The following is a 19604-nucleotide window of genomic DNA, read 5'->3' as shown; positions in this document are numbered from 1 at the left end:
ATTGCTTAACACAAATTTCACAATTTCAATTCTTGTGATTTGATTCTGATCTTGATTCAATATAAATTCCTTTGGATAAATAGGTACAGTAGATACGTCAATGTGTTAATTGTTCTCCCAAAAAAAGTAATAAAAAATCACTTAATGCTGTAAACATACAGAAAGCCCTGTCAGCTGGTATTATTAAAAGGTTAAAACTAACTCAAATTAAATATAATAAGTTTTTTATTTTATAATGCGTCTAACTAACATGCGTGCTATGGGTCATTAAAAGCCATCCTGAGGTAAATGTAACGTTACGTGACATATGTTGTTCTCCAGCTGTTTTATGGACATCTTTCCGCGGTTGAAAAACACTGATCGATCGATTTTATTACATCTCGGTAAGTTGGTAGTAAAGATTAACAGATGTTCGGTTCACGTGCCGCTTGAACTGAGATCTGCCAGCGTTCTCTCACGTCACATTTACAAGCGCCAAAACGGTGTTTATTGTTTGAATTTTGTAATAAAATTGACAAAATCTGAGAGCTGAGAATCTGTTTCATATCGATAGTAACCTGCTCTGTTCTTGTCTGTCGGTGTCAGTGTCCTCGTTGCTTCGCGAATGTTTCTCTGCGTGAGAAAATGGTTGTGTGGCGTGAGAGCGTGTAAAAAGTGCGTCTCTCACAGTGAACTCGTGAGAGTTGGCGGCCCTGCAGATTCAGCTTGTAAATGTTTTCGGTGGCTGAGCTTCTGCTGCCGCGGTCTTGTTCATTTGCCATGTTGTTTGTGTATCTCTATCATGGCAAACGCTGAGCCCGGTCGGAACTACGGGAGCCCAGATGGGAGCGTTTGCATTTAGCAAAACAAAGTTGATCACAAATTTCTTACTTCCTGTAAAGCTTGATTGACAGGTATCTCGTCCAATCAGCGACAAGTTTGGCATTCTCAAAATGTACCTACCTTTTCCGTTTTCTATGAATTGTTATTGTTTTTTCTGAATTGTTATTTTGTTTTCTGAATTGTCGTTGTGTTTTCTGACTTATTTTGTTTTCTGAATTGTCGTTATGTTTTCTGAATTGTTATTTTGTTTTTATAATTGTGATTTGTTTTGCACCTCTCGGCCACCGTATGTTTGGCCCGGGTTTTAGTTGCATTTACACTGTTCTGACCACTAGGGGTTACCATGGAGACAGGATTGTTTCGAAGCCTCGCACAATACGGCACATTTGCTTCAAGTGTTTCACGAACCCTCGATCTGCCCACCACTAGGCAGAGGATCAGGGCAGGCAGCAAACGGCAATAAAGTCCAAAGTAGTCCAGATAAACACAAGTGGTAGGCAGGCAGCAAAGAGTCGTGGGTAGAGTCAACACAGGGAAATAACGCTCTGAAATGTAGCTGCGGCAAACAAGACTTCGCAGTGAGAGAACATGCACACGAGTTTAAATAGCCTGAGTGATGAGGGACAGGTGTGCAGTAATCAGTCCAGGTATGTGGGTTCTTGGGTATTGTAGTACAAACTTAATGCTAATACTCAGGTGAGTGAGACCTCCGGTGGCCGCTTGTGGAATCTTCACCCGCTTTCGTGACCGTATCAGTGTTTTAAAAAAACAATTATCTAAAATGAATATTATTGTTTCAAATAACAGCATTGCTGTTTGAACTGTGTGTGCTGTAGAGCTGAACAAACACTGATAAACTAAAGCGCTTTGTTAGCTGGTTAATTAACGAAACTTATATGAGATGTGTGCTGCACATGTTGCACTGTGTTTTCCTTTTCAAAGTGATACCAATCATATTTCAAGCTATTCAAAACTATCATGGCAAACAGTGCTCATCTGAAGTCTCAGAAGAAGGAAATAATCCATTATCTTCTTTAATATAGCAGCCTAAATTTCTTTTCGGTTCATAACAATAAAATTACAAAATGAACACATATCGGCCGATGCTGATATATTGTGCATTCCTAATAAGTAGCTATTGAATTTGGACTGTTGTTAATTTCAACCTTTAATATTATAGTAATGTGCAACCTGACAGGGTTTCCTCTTTCCTGTATAGTTTACAGCATTAGTTGAGAGATTGTTTTCCTCAAGAAAAATTGACATACTGTACCTGATATAAGGTTGTCCTTGTAAAAATGCTTAACCGTATGGTTAAAGCAAATGCATTGAATTTACTTCCTGCTTACCAGCTACTGTTCGGGCGCTGCTTAGCCCTTTGCTCTCTCGCTTTTGTATTTTATCTTCTAATTTTAACTTCAGGAAATCAGCACAGTGCTCAAACGACAAAGCTTGGCACCAACAATAAATTAGAAACATTTGAAATGGAATATTACTACACAAAAGGGGTATTTTTATCTGACCAGCCTCCCACAGCCAGCAGCATACATTCCTGGGATGCCTCAACACAGCTTCCTATATTCAGACTAAAATTCCTGTCTGGTTCAGAATCTACTTGCTGCACAAAGTGCCACAGACTTCTACAGAAGATTGCAATTCTTGAAACAAAGTTACATGTTGTCCTGCCAGAACTCACTGTCGAGGAGCACTAGCTTCCCTGGACTCACAATGTGTATGCTGGGAGTGGGTCCACGACGAAGCTTTCCATATTAGATAAATATGTGGACAACGTTTGTGATTTATGTGATTTGTGATATGGAAAAAGTTATTGAACGCATTTTAGCTTAAGGTTGCAATGTAATGAAGTGCACTTCTGCTTGAATGTTGCTATAACTAATTGCTGAAATCACTCATATTTCAACAGATTGATCTGTCCCAGCTCTCACCAGAGGAGAAGTGGAGGTTTGTACCTTTTTTTTTTATTGTTACTTAAAATATATATGTATTCACACTCATACAATCATAAATATGTATAGTTTCTGCAATTAAATGTATATATTTTTTTATGTAATGTTTATTAAAGTGAGGCACGATGGCTCTGTGGGTAGCACTGTCGCCTCAAGAAGGTCTCCGGTTCGAGTCCCGGCTCAGCCAGAAGGAGGCCTTTCTCTGTGCAGTTTGCATGTTCTCCCCCACAGGGTTTCCACGCTTGAAAGTTCATGAATTTCAGCCATTTTGGATTCATGAGCTGGAAAGTATGTGAAAACAAACATGGGAGCTTGAAAACAAAAATGGGTGCTTGAAAAATAAACATGAACTAGGGTTCATACAAGGGGTTTAAAGGGTCATGAACCACCAAAACACTTTTTTTTTTTAAAGTTATATTTTTGACCTTTTTGTGACTTTGTGCCTTGGACAGTAAAGATTGACAGGAAAGTGTGGGGTGTAGAGAGAGGGGAACGGGATTGGCAAAGGTCCTTTAGCTGGGAATCGAACTTGGGGCTCTGAAGCCGCAGTTGTGCTATATGTTGGCGTGCTAACCATGAGGCTCTCTGTGCTGACCAAAACACATTTTTTGAGATGTGAACAGATATTTATAGGCTGCACATCATTGAAAACACTAAAAGCACTCAAAATTGGAAATAGCATTTTTCAGAGCAATTTCGTTCTTCCTGGTTAAAAAGCAACGTCTCTGAATCTAAGGTAGATCTGCGTGCATCCGGAGTTTGTGATTGGCTGCCGAGGCTGGAGAACACGATTCTACGTCATCCTGTTCTGAGCGCTTCTCTGCATATATTCATGAGAAAGAGCTTGTTCAATCCAATCACTGGGCCATAGTATGCATGAGAAAATATGTAGTGGAGAATTCAAACTTCATGAAACACCATTTCAGCACTGTTCCTTCACCACTGCCTGTTCAGCTTTGCGTTCGGACACGTGCCATTGGTGTACGCTTCCTCAGTACAGGAGCAAAAAAAAGTGATGTTTAATTTTCCCCACGATGCTGTCAGAACTGGAGTTTGACTACCAACACATGGAAAATATGACTGTAACAATATTTAGTAGGCCTATATAACAACGTGAATGGGAGTGGTTTCTGCATGGAATGCCGCGATGACTTTAAAGATGAACTGAACTGAAAATTGTATTTATTCTCATTGGTACAATTATTAAAATGGCAGAAATACACGGGCGCCGCCATGTTGGATTTCAACATTCGACTACATCAATGGCATGGTAGGCTACTCCGTTGCCAACTAACACTAGCAGAGCTAACTTCTCTCTACCCCCTGCCTTGCCAACAAAATTATTCTAGTCTTGATTTCTAGTGTTTAATCCTAGGTACGAGAGACAGATGTGTTGAAAACGTCAATGAGTACATGAAGCGTCTGACATCAAATGTTTTATTTAGCTACAAGTAGGGCTGGGCGATATGGCCAAAAAATCATATCTCTGTATTTTTTGCTTAAATGGCGATATACGATATATATCTCGGTACTTTCTACGTTTTCCTATTTGAATAAAGATCCAAAAAAAATTTATTTCACATCCTGCTCAATTATATCCAAACAATGTTGATATTGAAGGATATGGAAACAAATAGGGAATGTAATGTAGGCTATGCAATATATTATGTGCAAAAAGGTGGTTAAAATCACATTACATTCTAACTTTGTAACATTACAAACTAAAAACAAAAATAATGCTTTTGTTTTTAAAAATGACTAAAAGCTAAACTAAAAATGAAAATAAAAACAAAAGCACAAACTAATTATATTAGCCTGCATTTGATTACCCCATTATAATGGTCACTTTCATAAAAATATACTTGTAGGTTTAAAATTCCACATATGGCACATTTATTGTCTCCAACAACAAATATTTTAGTAGTATGTATTTTAGTCAGAATTATTGCGCTACTGTTCTATTGGGCTCGTCTGTTTGGCGCGAATGCGCGGTGGCGCTCATTCACGGAAGCTTGAATTTTAGCGGAGATTCATTTGCAGAAGCTCGTCCTCTCCTGACAGTGAAATGGACATATTTGTTTGATTTGTTAGAACATTTACAGATGGAGAATATACCTGTGAAATGTAAGTTAAGCACTGAGGAAAGCACCACGTCTCAAACGCATTAAACAGCGCCAGTATTTATCTTTCAGTCACTAACAGTAGGCTATCTGTCCGAGCATCTGACAGGGCAAGCTGCTTTAAACTTGTTAACTATCTTACCAGTTATTTTGAAGCGCTTAATAAGCTTGTGTCATGTTTAGGACAAATTGTACTGTTCTTTCACTGCAGGAGCTCACACTGCGTACTCCACTATATATTTCAGATGTGCTCGTTAGTGATCGACCGATGTATCGGTTTACCGATATTTTTCCCGATATTTAAGCATTTTCCCATAATCGGGAATCGGTTTTGTAATATCGGATTTTCCGATAAACGGCGCCATCTTGTGGCCGTTTTGAGAATTCCGCCATTGCAGCCCGCGTCTGAGGAGATCAGTCAATAACAACTCTGTGCACAGGTAAAGTATATGTTCTACTTGCTTTGCTTTAATTATTCAACTTTATTTAACATAACAGACATGCATGCAGAAATGAGATTTGAGACATAAATGCCTGATATAGTTTATTTATGCAGCTTGGTTCTAAAAAATTGAGACGAACTCATTGAGCCACGTAGCGTAATCCGTCATGTCCTTCCCCAATAAAGACGTAACTTTACATGAATTAAATAAAACAGACATGAATGAGTGCATGTTGAAAATAAAAGCGCTGAATTTAATTCTCTATCTGTTGTATTTGCTCACCATTAGTCTCGAAAAAAAAGTTTGTTCATATTGCTGAGCACTCACTGGGTTGATGATCAGGAATGCTCAAGCACGGCCACTGAATGAAACTCTTGACAAGATTATCTTGTTTTAACACCCTAGATTATATTATCATTTACTACATAGCAATTATTTCGCTAATATACATCTAAATATACCGCTTTGTGGAAATTAATTATTTATTATCTGCACGCGCGATCGCGGTTTAGTAACGTATAGCCTAATGTTATAGTTATGTGTAAATGCATAGATAAACAGCACTTTGTCATAAAGCATTTCATGATCTAGACCGACAAAAATATCAACAATAATTAATAACATACTAGTTGGAAAATGCAATGATGTGTATGCTGTTTTGTTTGTTACTTTCCTGATGTTATAGGCTATTCCAGCTAATATTATGCGGTGAATTAATATTACCCAGTGAATTATTCCTCACTCTTAGTTTAAACCTATTAAACGGCACATAAACCTTCTAAAACTGTTTAAAATTAATTACATATCTGCAAAGGTGATATGACTCCCCTGTCAATTATTTTCTCCATATGAAAACATTAGACTTTTAACATTTATTTTGCCTATTGTTAACATTGTTGCCGCTGATGCTTATAAATGATATCTATAATTTAGATATAAATTATATAATTTAATAATATAAATGTTTTTATTGTAATTTGATTAGTTTACCATTTATGAAAACAAATAAACATATCCAAATATGTTAGAATAGTTTTTGTGCTTTATTTTTTACCTCATCAAAGCTTTTATTTTTAAACAAAGACACTTAGTAACAGTGCACTTTATTTTTTAGACTCAGACCCCTCTATTTATTTGTGTATAAATATAAAGGTTTTTTTTTGTATGCAAGGAGGGAGTGATTGTTATAAATAAAATGGTTTGTTCAGTTCATTTGTGTTGTAATAATTGTGCCAAAAACAGAAGTATAACAGTAAATAAATATCGGTTCTGCATATCGGTTATCGGGCACATACACATGCAAATAATCTGTATCGGTATCGGTTATAAAAAATCAATATCGGTCGATCACTAGTGCTCGTATCAAACTACTGTATCGATATAAACGGTATTGCCTCATTCTATATCGTGGGGGGAAAAAATTTCGATACATTGTACAAACTCGATATACCGCTCAGCCCTAGCTACTAGTCCAACGCATCCTAGAATCCTTGATATTCAGCTGAGGGGAAAAGATGTATCGTTAGTTCACTGCACAGGATGGGAACGGAATCTTATTCATCCTTCCCAAATGCCCCCTCGCCCAAAGAGTGAACTCAGCTCGGACATCCCTTAGAGATAGCATAGCCACCTCCAACACGTCTCTCTCACCGCACAGCATCCGAAATGAGCGGTGCATGGTGATGCATTTTCGCCAATCAATAGATGTTCCAGGTTGACCTCGCTGCAACAGATCGACTTCGGTGCAGTGTCCATGCTCCGGCAGCGCCCGCGCCCACACCAGTCACTTCCCCCCAAACGATCCTGTACTGTATGTGGAGCCTGAAACAGGTCATCCTCCATGTGGTGGTAGTCAGATACTACTGGCCTGTCCCTCACATGCTCAAATGCGTAACCCATGCCACTAAAATTACTCATTTTCATGTGTGTATATTGGACCTGCAGCTGTTGCCTATATACCTTCGCAGGTCCAGTGACGTCATCGAAATTGCCAGCGTAACAAACGCAGTTTTTGTGCTGCTTAAAAAAAGCTATATTGATATTTTTAGTTACAATTTTTAATGTAAATTATTTTAATTGTCATAAACATGTTATCAACGTTGATTTTTTTCAGTTCAGTTCATCTTTGAAGGTTAACTCAACCCCTGGTCAGAGCCTGACTCCACCCACTGGCAATATTTGAAAAATGATGGAAAAGTGGGCAGAGCCCAGCGGAGGGTGGGCGTGTACCTGAGACCAGCGTCGTGGTGAGCTGGTGCCTGCTTACTTCACGCAGTACCACAACATCCAATAGGAGAACTATTCAACTGCAACTCAACAACAAAATGCATGCCTCGTATTTGCTCGTCACCCTGGGAAAATTTTCGGGTATTTGGGTTTTTTCCATAAACCTACTATTGCGAATTAGTCCTAGGTTTTTGGCCTGACCGGAACCAAACCAGTGCAGCAAGATTCTCTGGAGTCTTATTGTCAATAGTGAAAAAAAAGTGGAAATTTCGATTCACAGTCTCTAAGGGACCAAAAAGTTCGAAGTGAGAGCAGCCCCTTTTACTAAATTAGCTATAACTCGTGAACAGAACGAGATATTTTCACCAAACTCAGCACACCTATGTAAGAGCTAATTCTGTGGTTGCGTGAAAAAGGATGCAGCGACTGGCCACTTGGTGGCCCTATAACTGTTAAAAAGGTGTCAAAATGATGTATTTCTATGGCAAGAAATACCCATGAAATGGCTGGAAGCGGCCCTCTTCCTGCCTGAATTGCATACAACCTCACAAAATCGGGCGTGTGCATGCATCACGTGATTCTAAAGAAGCTTGGAAACTTTTGTGGACGTTGGGCCATTGGTGGCGCTTTAAATGTTTTAAAGGTGAAAAGTGCTCCATATTACTGTGTGCGTGCGTGCGTGCGTGTGTGTGAGAGAGAGAAATTAGAAGCAAGCAGAATACGGTTGTTTCTAAAGCACGCGCATCTGTGTTTAAAAGCTAAGCTCAGACTCGATTCTGAAATTCTCTGAATCAATCCAGAATTGTTGGAGAGAGAATAAATAACACTATCACATACATTAAAAATAAACTGTTCTTTCCTGTATGCCAGACCTATATGCATAGCGTGCCAAGTTGATGCTTGATCTGCAGACTGCTTTTCTCTTGCATGTCTCGTGACCAGTGTAATCGCAGCTTTTGCGGTTACAAAATCGTGTTTCATCATATGGCGATATTATCGCAAATGCAATTAATCGTTCAGCCCTAATACCGGCGTGATGACTCCGACCCCTAACCAGATGAACTGAATAATTATCGTGAAAGTTCTGATCCAATCTGATTTCTGACCTATTATGCCGCCTAAATCATAATCATAGGCCTACACTGTTCGTTTGTTGGCCAAAGGAGGACTGTTGACTGAGCCTGGGTTCTCCCAAGGTTTTTTTCTCCATTCTGTCACCTGATGGAGTTTTGGTTCCTTGCCACCGACGCCTTTTTCCGCCTTTATTCGCCATTGGCCCTTGGCTTGCTTAGTTGGGGACATTTAACATTTAATTTTGAATTTAACAATACTATTACAACTTTACTTTCCTGTTATCTCTGTAAAGCTGCTTTGAAACAATTTGTATTGTAAAAAGCGCTATATAAATAAAGGTAACTTGAATTGACTTGCTGAAACTCTATTGATATTGTTAATTTTCCCATGATGCAGCATTCTCCACCTAAAACTGATCGGGCAGACCGAACTGTAAGTCGTAGAGACTTGAATCTTTGAGGGCTGGTAGTACTCACACCGCCTACGATGTCACCAATTGGCCTGACGGGGGCACTACAGCAGTCAAAAGTACGAAATGGCTCATAACTCCTAAACCGTTAGGCTTAGGCTCTATCTTTGGAATCCTTGGCTAAAGGGGGACAGAATGCATGCCTCGGATTTGCTCGCCCTTTTTCGAGTAAAGTGAGGTTTTTGAAAAACCTACTTTTGCGAACTACTCCTAGATCTTTGGCCTGATCGGAACCAAAGAAAGAAAATATTTATTTATAACCACTGCAGAAATATTTTGTGGAGAGTGACTATCAATTATCATCAAAAAAATTAAAAATTTCAATTCACGGTCGCTAAGGGGAACCAAAATGTTCGATATGACCAGAGCCACTTTTACTAAAACGGCTATTACTTGTAAACAGAAAGAGATATTTTCGCTAAACTCGGGACACGTTTATGAGCTCAATTTGAGGTCACATGAAAAAAATCACAACGATTGGCCACTACTTGGCGCTATAACAGGGGAAAAAAAATCATGAAAATGGCTAAAACTGCACCCAACCGTTAGTCCGATGAAAATTGGCATGCAGTGTCTTTGTCCAGGGTGCCATGGTAGTCTATGAGAGCATTAGCGGATCTCAAAAAACTCAGTATGCGTCATCGGCACAATGCCCTGAAGGAGCCTGAGAAGTTTCAAGCCAGCATTTTTCACGGAAGTAACCTCCTTAGACTCCTGAATCCTTGCTGAGTCCAAGGATACCAAACATGCCAGGTTTCGCCTTATGGTTTGTGCAACGATGTCATTTAGCACTTAAAAAACATGCGATTATCTTCTAAACCGTTAGTCCAATCTAATGACTAATGATCGTTGCGACGGAAGTGAATCGATCAACTAACTTTAGCTAGACAATAACCTTATTCTAGAGCTGCTGTAAAGCCAAAACAATCTTTGTTACTTTAATTTCCTATTTTCCCTGTAAAGCTGCTTTGAAACAATCTATATTTTTAAAAGCGGTATATAAAGGTGACTTGTCTTGACTTGTGTGCGCTGACTGCGCTCAGAACCCATCTCAGACAGCGCACGCACATCGAATGAGCACTGTTTCACTGTTTACTGCACGTGAATCCCTATCGAGTCATAGAATGTGATTATCGGCAGTTACTGATCTGTGGCCGATCAATTGGAGTATCCTTAACAATAATATTTAAATATTTTTTTACAGTGCAGGCTGCTGTCAGTTGAAGACGGATCCAATATACTGATGCACATCTGAGTTGATGGAGTGCTGTTTCTGACTACTTGTGACGATGGCGCCTGTGTTTGGCTTAGCCATAAGTGTATCTTTTTTAATTTTTCTGCCACCGCTGAGCCCCCTTGTCAGAAACGTCTGACACAATCGCGTATTATTACTCAAACAACTGTTGAGAAATTTATCTCTCGGTTTGATTGTGATCTTAATTTTATGGGTTGTAGCAATGATGTTGAGCTCTTAATGCAATCTTTTAACAATTTCTGCTCTTCTGTGTTGGACGAAGTGGCTCCTTTAAAGATAAAAACTAAGCCCATCTGTAACACCTCACCTTGGATGATGGACGATGTGCGTTGTCTAAGAAGGAGGTGCCGTACGACTGAACGTTTGTGGAAATCCACCGAGCTTGAAGTCCACCGTCTGTATCTTAAGGAACTTATGCAGGATTTTAATAATTTAGTTGCAAAATCTAGGACGGTTTATTTTTCTAATTTAATATCTTCCTCTAAGCGAAACCCTAAGGTTTTATTTGATACCATAAATAATACTGTATCTCCTCCAGCCATTAGGACAACAATATGTTCTCACAATTTTTGTGACAGGCTGCTGTCTTTTTTTATTTTTTTTACCAATCAGCCTCCTTGATTTGCTAAACTTGACTAATAAAATGAATATGTCCTCTTGTCCACAGGATATAATACCATCTTCATTATTCTCAAAAGCATTCCCTGTCATTGGCCCTAGTATAGTAGCTATTGTCAATACCTCACTGGCCACAGGCTGTGTCCCATCCTATTTTAAACATGCCACCATTCAACCTATATTAAAAAAGCCTAATTTGGACCCTACAGTTTTGAAGAACTATCGGCCAATATCAAAGTTGCCATTGTTGTCCAAAATTCTCGAAAAAGCTGTGGCTAATCAACTTACAGATGTTTTAGAGAATTTGTAGTTGTATGACAAATTTCAATCAGGTTTTAGGAAGAGACACTCTACTGAGACCGCCTTGGTGAGAGTCTGTAATGACCTTCATATGGCCTCGGACGCAGGTCTATGTTCAGTGTTGGTACTTCTAGACCTTAGTTCTGCCTTCGATACTGTGGACCACCATATCATGATTAGGAGATTACGTGAATGTGTGGGCATATCGGGAGTGGCCTTAGATTGGTTTACCTCATATCTTTCTGATAGAAGTTTTAATGTCTATATTGATGATTCCCACTCTGTATCATCACCCCTATTTTGTGGTGTTCCACAGGGTTCAGTGTTGGGCCCAATATTGTTTATTTTATACTTGTTGCCTCTGGGTCAGATCATTAGTGATTTTAACATTTCTTATCACTTCTATGCAGATGACATTCAGCTTCATTTTACTTTCAGGCAAAATGTGTCATCCAAACTTACAATACTCTTAGACTGTATAGACGCCATAAACAGCTGGATGGCTGAAAGTTTTCTGCAGCTGAATCCAGATAAGACGGAGGTTTTAATTGTAGCGCCAGACAGCACTATTCCTCTGATAATGCAGAACATTGGACCTTTGTCATCTGCGGTCCAGACTAGTTTAAGGAACCTTGGGGTAACATTTGATAAATCCCTATCCTTTGAAACCCACATCAAATCGCTGACCAAATCCTGTTTTTTCCACTTACGTAATTTAAGTAAATTGAGGTCTGTGGTCTCTCACTCAGAACTGGAGATGCTCATTCATGCCTTCATTTCCTCCTGTATTGATTATTGTAACTCACTTTTCTCTTCACTTAACATATCTGTTCTTCATATAATGCAATCCATTCAAAATTCAGCTGCTAGGTTACTTACTCGAACAAGTAGGCGCACCCATATCACCCCGATACTCTGCTCCCTTCACTGGCTTCCTGTAATTTACAGGATTCAATTCAAAATACTAACCATAACCTATAGGGCTTTACATGGTCAGGCCCCTGCTTATCTTGCTGACATAATTCATTTTCATACCCCTCTCCGGTCTCTCAGGTCTAATATCAGAATATCTAATATCTCAAAATCTGCTATCTACGCCACGCACTCGTTTAAAGACATGTGGGGATAGAGCCTTTGCCGCAATGGCACCCAGATTATGGAATGCTTTGCCAACCAGTATTAGGTTTGCTGAGAATGTGGACAGTTTTAGGGGACAAGTGAAGACTCATTTGTTCAGGTTAGCTTTTGGGTAATCTCTGTACTTTATATATTGATAATTTTATCTGTTTTATTTTTATTTTTATATCCATTTTTGTCTATTGTAAAGCGCTTTGTGACTTAGTCTGTGAAAGGCGCTGTATAAATAAATTTTACTTACTTACTTACTTACTTTATATTCATTTAAGAAGTAACGATTGCGTTTACGTGCCAACACGGGCATTTGACATTATTCTGTGTGTTCGTGCTCAAGTGCAAGCTTGAAAGAGAACTGAAATGTACATATACACACAAGTCAGCATATGGTTATAGTGTTTTTTTTTTTCACATGCTCATGTTCATAATAAAAAAAATTTTTTTACCACATGCTCCTCACAATATGTCCGGTTGCAGGGAAAATGCCGACAACTTCATCACCGACAGACGTTGCAGAGACACAGATAACGGTGTGCTAAGCAAAGTTTCTTACAGCGCTTTGTGTTTTCTGTTCTTAAAAAGGTCTCCCTTGACAGAAGTTAAAGGAAGCATAAATCTCGATTATTTTGCTATCAGATAAGTTCTCTTACGAGAGGTTCTCTCGTACTGCGTAATATCTTACGCTAGGGGGAAAACCTCTTTTCCATGAGATATTGAAGCCAAAAAATTATCCTTAATTTTGAATTAATGTAAAACGCGTTGCAGCAGCATGCAGACATAGGCAAGGCGGCTTGCGTGCCTATTGGCTGACCTGCGGCAACAGCAGCAGCCTATCGAGAGAGGCCCTGCGTGACGCCATATCCAATAGGATATTTCGCGCCCACTACGTCCCGTCTCACCGAAATAGCCGTGGCCTTGACCTATAAATAGAGCTCGACAGGCTGATACAAACTGATTTTTCATCTCTTTAGCGGAAGCTCACGCATCGCTGGATCCAGAGTGAGAAGCCGCGCCGTCTGAGAACATTGGGTGAGCTCTGTGGACCCCCCCCCCCCCCCCACTGGACTTCTGTCAGAGCTGATGCGTCTGCTCTCACAGGCCGTCGACAACCTCGACCTTCGAGTGGGCGGCGCCTGCGCGCAACCGGCTGGATGGATGCTTCCTGCGAAAGGACCGCGCCCCGTCACAGTCTAGGCCTATGCCTATGGCCTTTTCTTCCGGAGCTTCACGAAGAAGTCGCGAAGTCCTGGAACGCCCCCTTCTCGGCCAGACTGCGTACCTCTGTGTCTGCAGCTTTCTCCATGGTGGATGGTGCGAAAGACAGAGAGGGTACCTCTCTCTTCCTCCAGTGGAAGCAGCTGTAGCAGCCCATCTTTGCCCGCCCTCTGCTGGACGGAGTGCTCAGACGGTGCTACCCTCTAAAGCCAGCCTAAAGACCTGGCTCTACGCGCTGCGAAATCTGCTGCACAGGCCATTGGGCGAAACATGGCTTCTCTCACCGTGGCTGAGAGACATCTATGGCTTACGTTATCGGAGATGACAGACTCGGAGCGATCTGTGTTCCTCAACGCGCCCATCTCCTCAGCTGGCCTCTTTGATCTGCCGTCAAGGATTTCACGGACTGATTTGTCGAGGTTCAGAAGACGTTACAAGCAATGAAGCACTTCTTGCCGAAGCGCTCTAGCTCCGCAGTAGATGTCGCTCAAAACAGCCTTCTGCTCGGATGTCTCAGCCGCAGCCTCAGCCCACCGCCGCCGCTTCTCAGCGCCGCCAGGCCCGGGACCAGAGACCACGCTCTCGCTCTGCTGGCCGCCGCCGCCCCTTTCCGTGCGGGCCCCGACCGAGGATTGTGATAAAGCCTGAGGTCTCAAAAACTTCCTAGCCTCCCTAGGAAAACGATGGTGTTCAAATCCCGCTGCGGCCGGATTTTCACCAAAACTTCTCGCTCGTTCAGTGCCAAACAATGTGACTATTCCAGTGTATTTTGAAGTAAACAAGCCAGTACCACAGCCCACTTGCCTGCACACAAACACCGTTTTTACGGCGACCCAGATAAATCTCAAAAAGAGTGTATTTTCTGGTATTCCGTTCACGGCCGATGGTGTTATGAGTGTTATAAAAATGCCCACGACTACAGGGCTCATTCCTACACACAGACACAGCCCGCCACAGTATAGGGCTCGCACAAATAAAATCGACTCATGTCGATTGTGCATTAAACGTAGTGAATGTGCCCACGACACAGTGCCCACAAACACTACACGATGCATGTCCCACGGTTTCTGTAAAAACTAAACGAACACACATTCAGTCAGCTCAGGCTGACTGTGTTCTCAGTGCAGTGAGTGTGCCCGCTGTCCCGCGCCCACATTCCCTCACAGACATGTTAAACCCCACGGGGTTTGTCTCGCTCGCTCTCTCTCCACAAACTGTCATAGAGAAATCAAGCACGGCCAGGCTGCCTGCTGTGATCAGCGCGCCTCGACCACTGCAAACACAGTGTTTACTTTTCAGCACACCGGAGCTCTCCGGTCGCCACTACGTTGTGGCCAGAGTCCAGATCTCATTCTACCTCTAGCTATTCATGCAAATGCTTGGGCAAAGCTTCTCGGGGTGTCAGAATGGGTGCTGAACACTATAAAAAGAGGCTATTCGCTGCAGTTCGCTCGACGTCCCCGCCGTTACATGGCGCGAGTCAAAACTACGGTAATGAACTAGCCGAAATAGCGAACTACTGAGCAAAGAACCAATCCATTTGTCAGACATGAAACATTTGTCTTTCAAAACAGTGTTTCTTATGGCTCTCGCTTCAGTGAAGCGCATTGGGGATTTACAAGCGCTTTCGGTGAGCGCGACGTGTATGGAATTCGGGCCCAGTGACTCGAAAGTCATACTCAAACCAAGGCACGGGTACGTGCCTAAATCCCTCAACATACCGTTCAGGGCCCAGGTTATTTCCCTGTCTGCCCTTCCGGTTCACAATCTGGAGAAGAACGCGAGTCTCCTTTGCCGTCAGGGCACTGAGAACTTATGTGCCCCGCTCGTCTGTTTTCAGACAGACTGAGCAGCTCTTTGTTTTGTTTAGCGGGCGTTCTAAGGGACTAGCTGCATCAAAACAGAGCCTATCCAGGTGGATAGTCGATGCCATAGCGCTGGCTTACACTTCTAAGGGCCTGCAGTGTCCTTTGGGTGTCAGAGCGCACTCCACGAGAGGCGTGGACTTGTCGTGGGCGTGGTCTTGCGGGATTACCTTGCAGGATATCTGTACGGCGGCAGGCTGGGTGTCGCGTCTACATTTATAAGGTTTTATAACCTAGAGGTTCCCGCCTTACAGGCTAAGCTTCTGTCGTTGCGCCGGCTCAGAATGCTGAATTTGCTTGTGCATCGCTCACTGATCGATAGAACATCTCCATGGGTATTGAAAGACCCGTACTGCTACCCAGTTCAGGCTGAACGTTGTTCACACTGATTGCGTGGTTAGGAAATGCCGTTGATATCCCCATTGGATATGGCGTCACGCAGGGCCTCTCTCGATAGGCTGCTGCTGTTGCCGCAGGTCTGCCAATAGGCACGCAAGCCGCCTTGCCTATGTCTGCATGCTGCAACGCGTTTTACATTAATTCAAAATTAAGGTAAATTTTTCGGCTTCAATATCTCGTGGAAAAGAGGTTTTTCCCCTAGTGTAAGATATTACACAGTACTCGTTCCCTCTTCTAGAGAGAACCGAGGTCACGTTATCTTCTCGGCTCACTTGAGTGTACAGCTGCGCTTACCTGAAGAGGTCAATCAAGTGATGGACAGCTGTCTGTCCTCATTTGAATGGTGTTTGGATTTCATGATATTTATGATAACTCGGTTTCACGAGTTACGTTATGACGATGTTTCCACACGACATATTGATCCATTTGCAGTCAACTTGTTAACAAGCTCCACAGTGTCACCCAGGGCATTTAGTTATAACTGTGAGTTTTAGTTTGCGTTTTTAGGATTTCACTGCATTTACAGCCAGCAAAGCAACATATGTGACAAATTTCGAGTAGTTAATTTATTTTTCGACTAATTACAGATCAAATATTCTACTATTCATGCACACTAGTTGAAAGCTACTGCTTTAATTTACTTAAGCAAAATCTAAATTAACAAGTAACAGCTAAAATATTTCATCTTTTAAAAACTGATTATGTAATAGATTGTTTATAAATGTGTGCTTATTTTAAGGATTTCTTTTCTGTTTTGCAGGTTGGAACATGCTAAAATGCATGCCAAACACAAAGGGCATGAAGCCATGCATGCAGAGATGGTTCTCATTCTCATTGTCACACTCGTCATTGCCCAACTTGTCCTGGTTCAGTGGAAACAGAGACACCCCAAATCATACAATGTAAGCCCATTATTTTCTCCCTTACACACACTAACACGCTCATGCACAAAATAAAGTGGATTCAGCACGTTTATGTGCAGTTACTAATAATATTATGTTTGTTTATCGGAAATTTGATATTAAATCACTGAGCTTGAATTGAGCTGCAGATAACATTTAACTTATTAACAATAACGTGCCAAAACCTAATTTTTATAGGAACAATAAAAAAAATTTATATTCTGCCCAAATACACCGTTGTTGTTCCATAGTGTCATACTGAACTGACTGACAGCTTCAGTGTTTATAAAATTGCCCTTTACTTGTTTTCTGTGCAATTCAGTCACAATTTGAAGAAAAGTTTGTTTTTCAGGAGACTTCGTGACTTCCTACGTGTTTTCCATATATTAGGGAGGGGAAATGGTTAAGTCAATAAGTGCTCATCTGCCACCATCTACTGGTTATAGTGGTATATATGTCTTTTTTTAGATGTTTTTTCCCCACAAAGTTTGTTTTACAAATCATCATAAAATGACATTAAAATTGGATAATATTTAGAGTTTTGAAGTGATGAAAAAAGTGTGAAGCACTTGAAAGCCCTTGAAAAGTGCATGAATTTCACACTTAAATGTTTGTACAAACCCTGAGATGAATAATGTAAAAAAACGTGACTTTTTGCTATGGTCACAGTTTGTGTTGTTACATTAAATCCATGGTAAATGTTGGTGATTTGTGGATTGAAAATTGATCATGACGCAATGTTTCTCCTAGTTTCCATGTCAGGCTGTTTGATCTGATATCAATGGTTTATAACGGAGAATTCTGCGTTGGATTTGAACGCTTCTCACTAGATCTCGCGGCGAAGTTATTAATTCTGTGGCAAATTCTTTTTTTTTTTAAACATTTGTTTATTGATTTTTTCAGTGACATAACAAAATCAAGAGGTAACAATTCGGGAGTCACAACAGTGTCTAGTACAACTAACAAGAAAGAAAAAAATAAAATAAAACAACCCCCAAAAACAAATAAACAGTACAAAAAAAAAATTTAAAAAAATGGTCACCCGCTACTAAATAAAAGCGAAATATGTTCGCTTACAGAGAGATAAATAAAAAACATCCCAGCATGCTACAAATTCACACAAGAACAAATTCACAATTAGAAGACAATCAGGGTGGCTACTCTGGAATAGCCGTGAAAATCAATCCCTCAACATGTGCAAAAAATGGACCCCAAGTTTTATTAAATTTTGCAAGAGAACCATGTATCGAGCACCTAACTTTCTCCAACTTCACGAACTGAAGGATGTCCCTGATCCAAGACGAGTGAGAAGGCAGCGCAGGAGACTTCCACCTCAATAAAATCAAACGTCTAGCCAATAAGGAGATAAAGGCCACAAAGTCAGCTTTATATTTAGGAAGCTGCATAGTAGGAGTTAACCCTCTAAGGGTTTTTTGGGGTCCTTGAGGTGTTCTGACATGCTCTGACATTTGTGCTTTTTTCAGTTATTTATAAACATGTTAATGGCAAAGGTGTAAATTCACTCTATATAGCACAAACGGGGCTACCGTAATATGTGAGCAACATGTATGTACATGTTTGTATTTTTGAGAGAATATTGCTTATGCATGGATATTGAAAAAACTAAAACTTAAAGTGTCTGAAATAAGGCCACAAAAGACATACTAATTATGTGTCCACAAGACTTTTGACTAATGAGTGTTGTTGCCTAGAATTTTTGCTTCAAAATGATCTGAAAATCATCCTGCCTAATCATTTACACAAAACAATATATTGATTTAAATTTTATAAGACACCTTTTGTTTGGAAAGGCAATATGCGTGGAGGCGTGTTCACACCTGAGAAGACAAAGGCCGGATAATGTGCCGCATAATGAGCTGCATATTAATTAGCCCTTTCACACATGGTGTGTCACAGGGTCCCAAAGAATGCAAGGACAAAAGAAATGATCTATATATACATATTTTACAATTAGAAATTGTAACCAATTACAAATAGGTTACAATTACAAAAACAATTACAATTTTAACAATATTTCAAGTGTATTGCTTTGTAAAAAGTATACATTTTATCATGCGTATTAAAAAAGGTAAGGATTCATTAGTTTGAATATTGGAACAAACACTATAATAACATCTTAGTTGATAATTCAATATACCTACTTTATTTTTGACAAAACATCATACTATAGTATATTTAACTATGAGCAGAAATTGGTGAACAAAAGCTTACCTATTTAATGTGACAGTAGTCTTTTTTTACAGTCAAAACTTTATAATCTATCCAAAACTAATCACAAAATCTTGTCTAAACATTCATATTTAGTCTGTAACATACTGTGTATGATATATTAGTATATACCTGTGAATTTGCAGCTTGTTGCTTATACAGACATTTTATTTCAACATATTTCAGTATATTTTTACTCATCTTAGTAGGCTGTAGCAATATAGTTTGGATGTGTTCATGTAAACATAACGTTTACTAATGTAGGTGCGAGAGTGAATGAACGGCACAGACACGCGCTGTATAACTGTAGTAAACAACAGTGCGCGCGCCTGTGCCGTTCATTCATCATTTAGCCTACACACAGACACGCAATTCATATTTAAACAGTCTTTTTGCGGTTTACAGTCAGACACTATTCAATATCGCGATTAGAACAAAGCACTTAAGAAGTAATGACTTACTACGTCAGCTGGATCCGTTGCTCCTCGAAATGAAACTACCACTTCTGGTACATTTTCCAGGGTTATTAGATAGTATTATTCCTCACACCGAAAGGATACGCTGTG

The 19604-nt window shown here is 40.3% G+C and overlaps 1 protein-coding gene across 2 annotated transcripts in view; it reads left to right on the top strand.

Moving 5' to 3' along the window:
* The window catches only part of rnf121 (ring finger protein 121), a 128763-nt gene that overhangs the window by 32906 nt on the left and 76253 nt on the right, over nt 1-19604 (top strand). For both annotated transcript variants that reach the window (XM_077197415.1, XM_077197416.1), the window contains exons 2-3: nt 2747-2784; nt 16668-16809. In XM_077197415.1, coding sequence (XP_077053530.1) covers nt 2747-2784; nt 16668-16809 — 180 coding nt within the window. The remainder of the gene's footprint in view (nt 1-2746; nt 2785-16667; nt 16810-19604) is intronic.

This window comes from Siphateles boraxobius, unplaced genomic scaffold, assembly GCF_051911475.1.
Source record: "Siphateles boraxobius isolate OS27281-9 unplaced genomic scaffold, OSU_SipBor_1 11, whole genome shotgun sequence".
In the NCBI taxonomy this organism is placed as follows: domain Eukaryota; kingdom Metazoa; phylum Chordata; class Actinopteri; order Cypriniformes; family Leuciscidae; genus Siphateles; species Siphateles boraxobius.
This window is presented reverse-complemented; position numbering and strand designations above follow the sequence as displayed.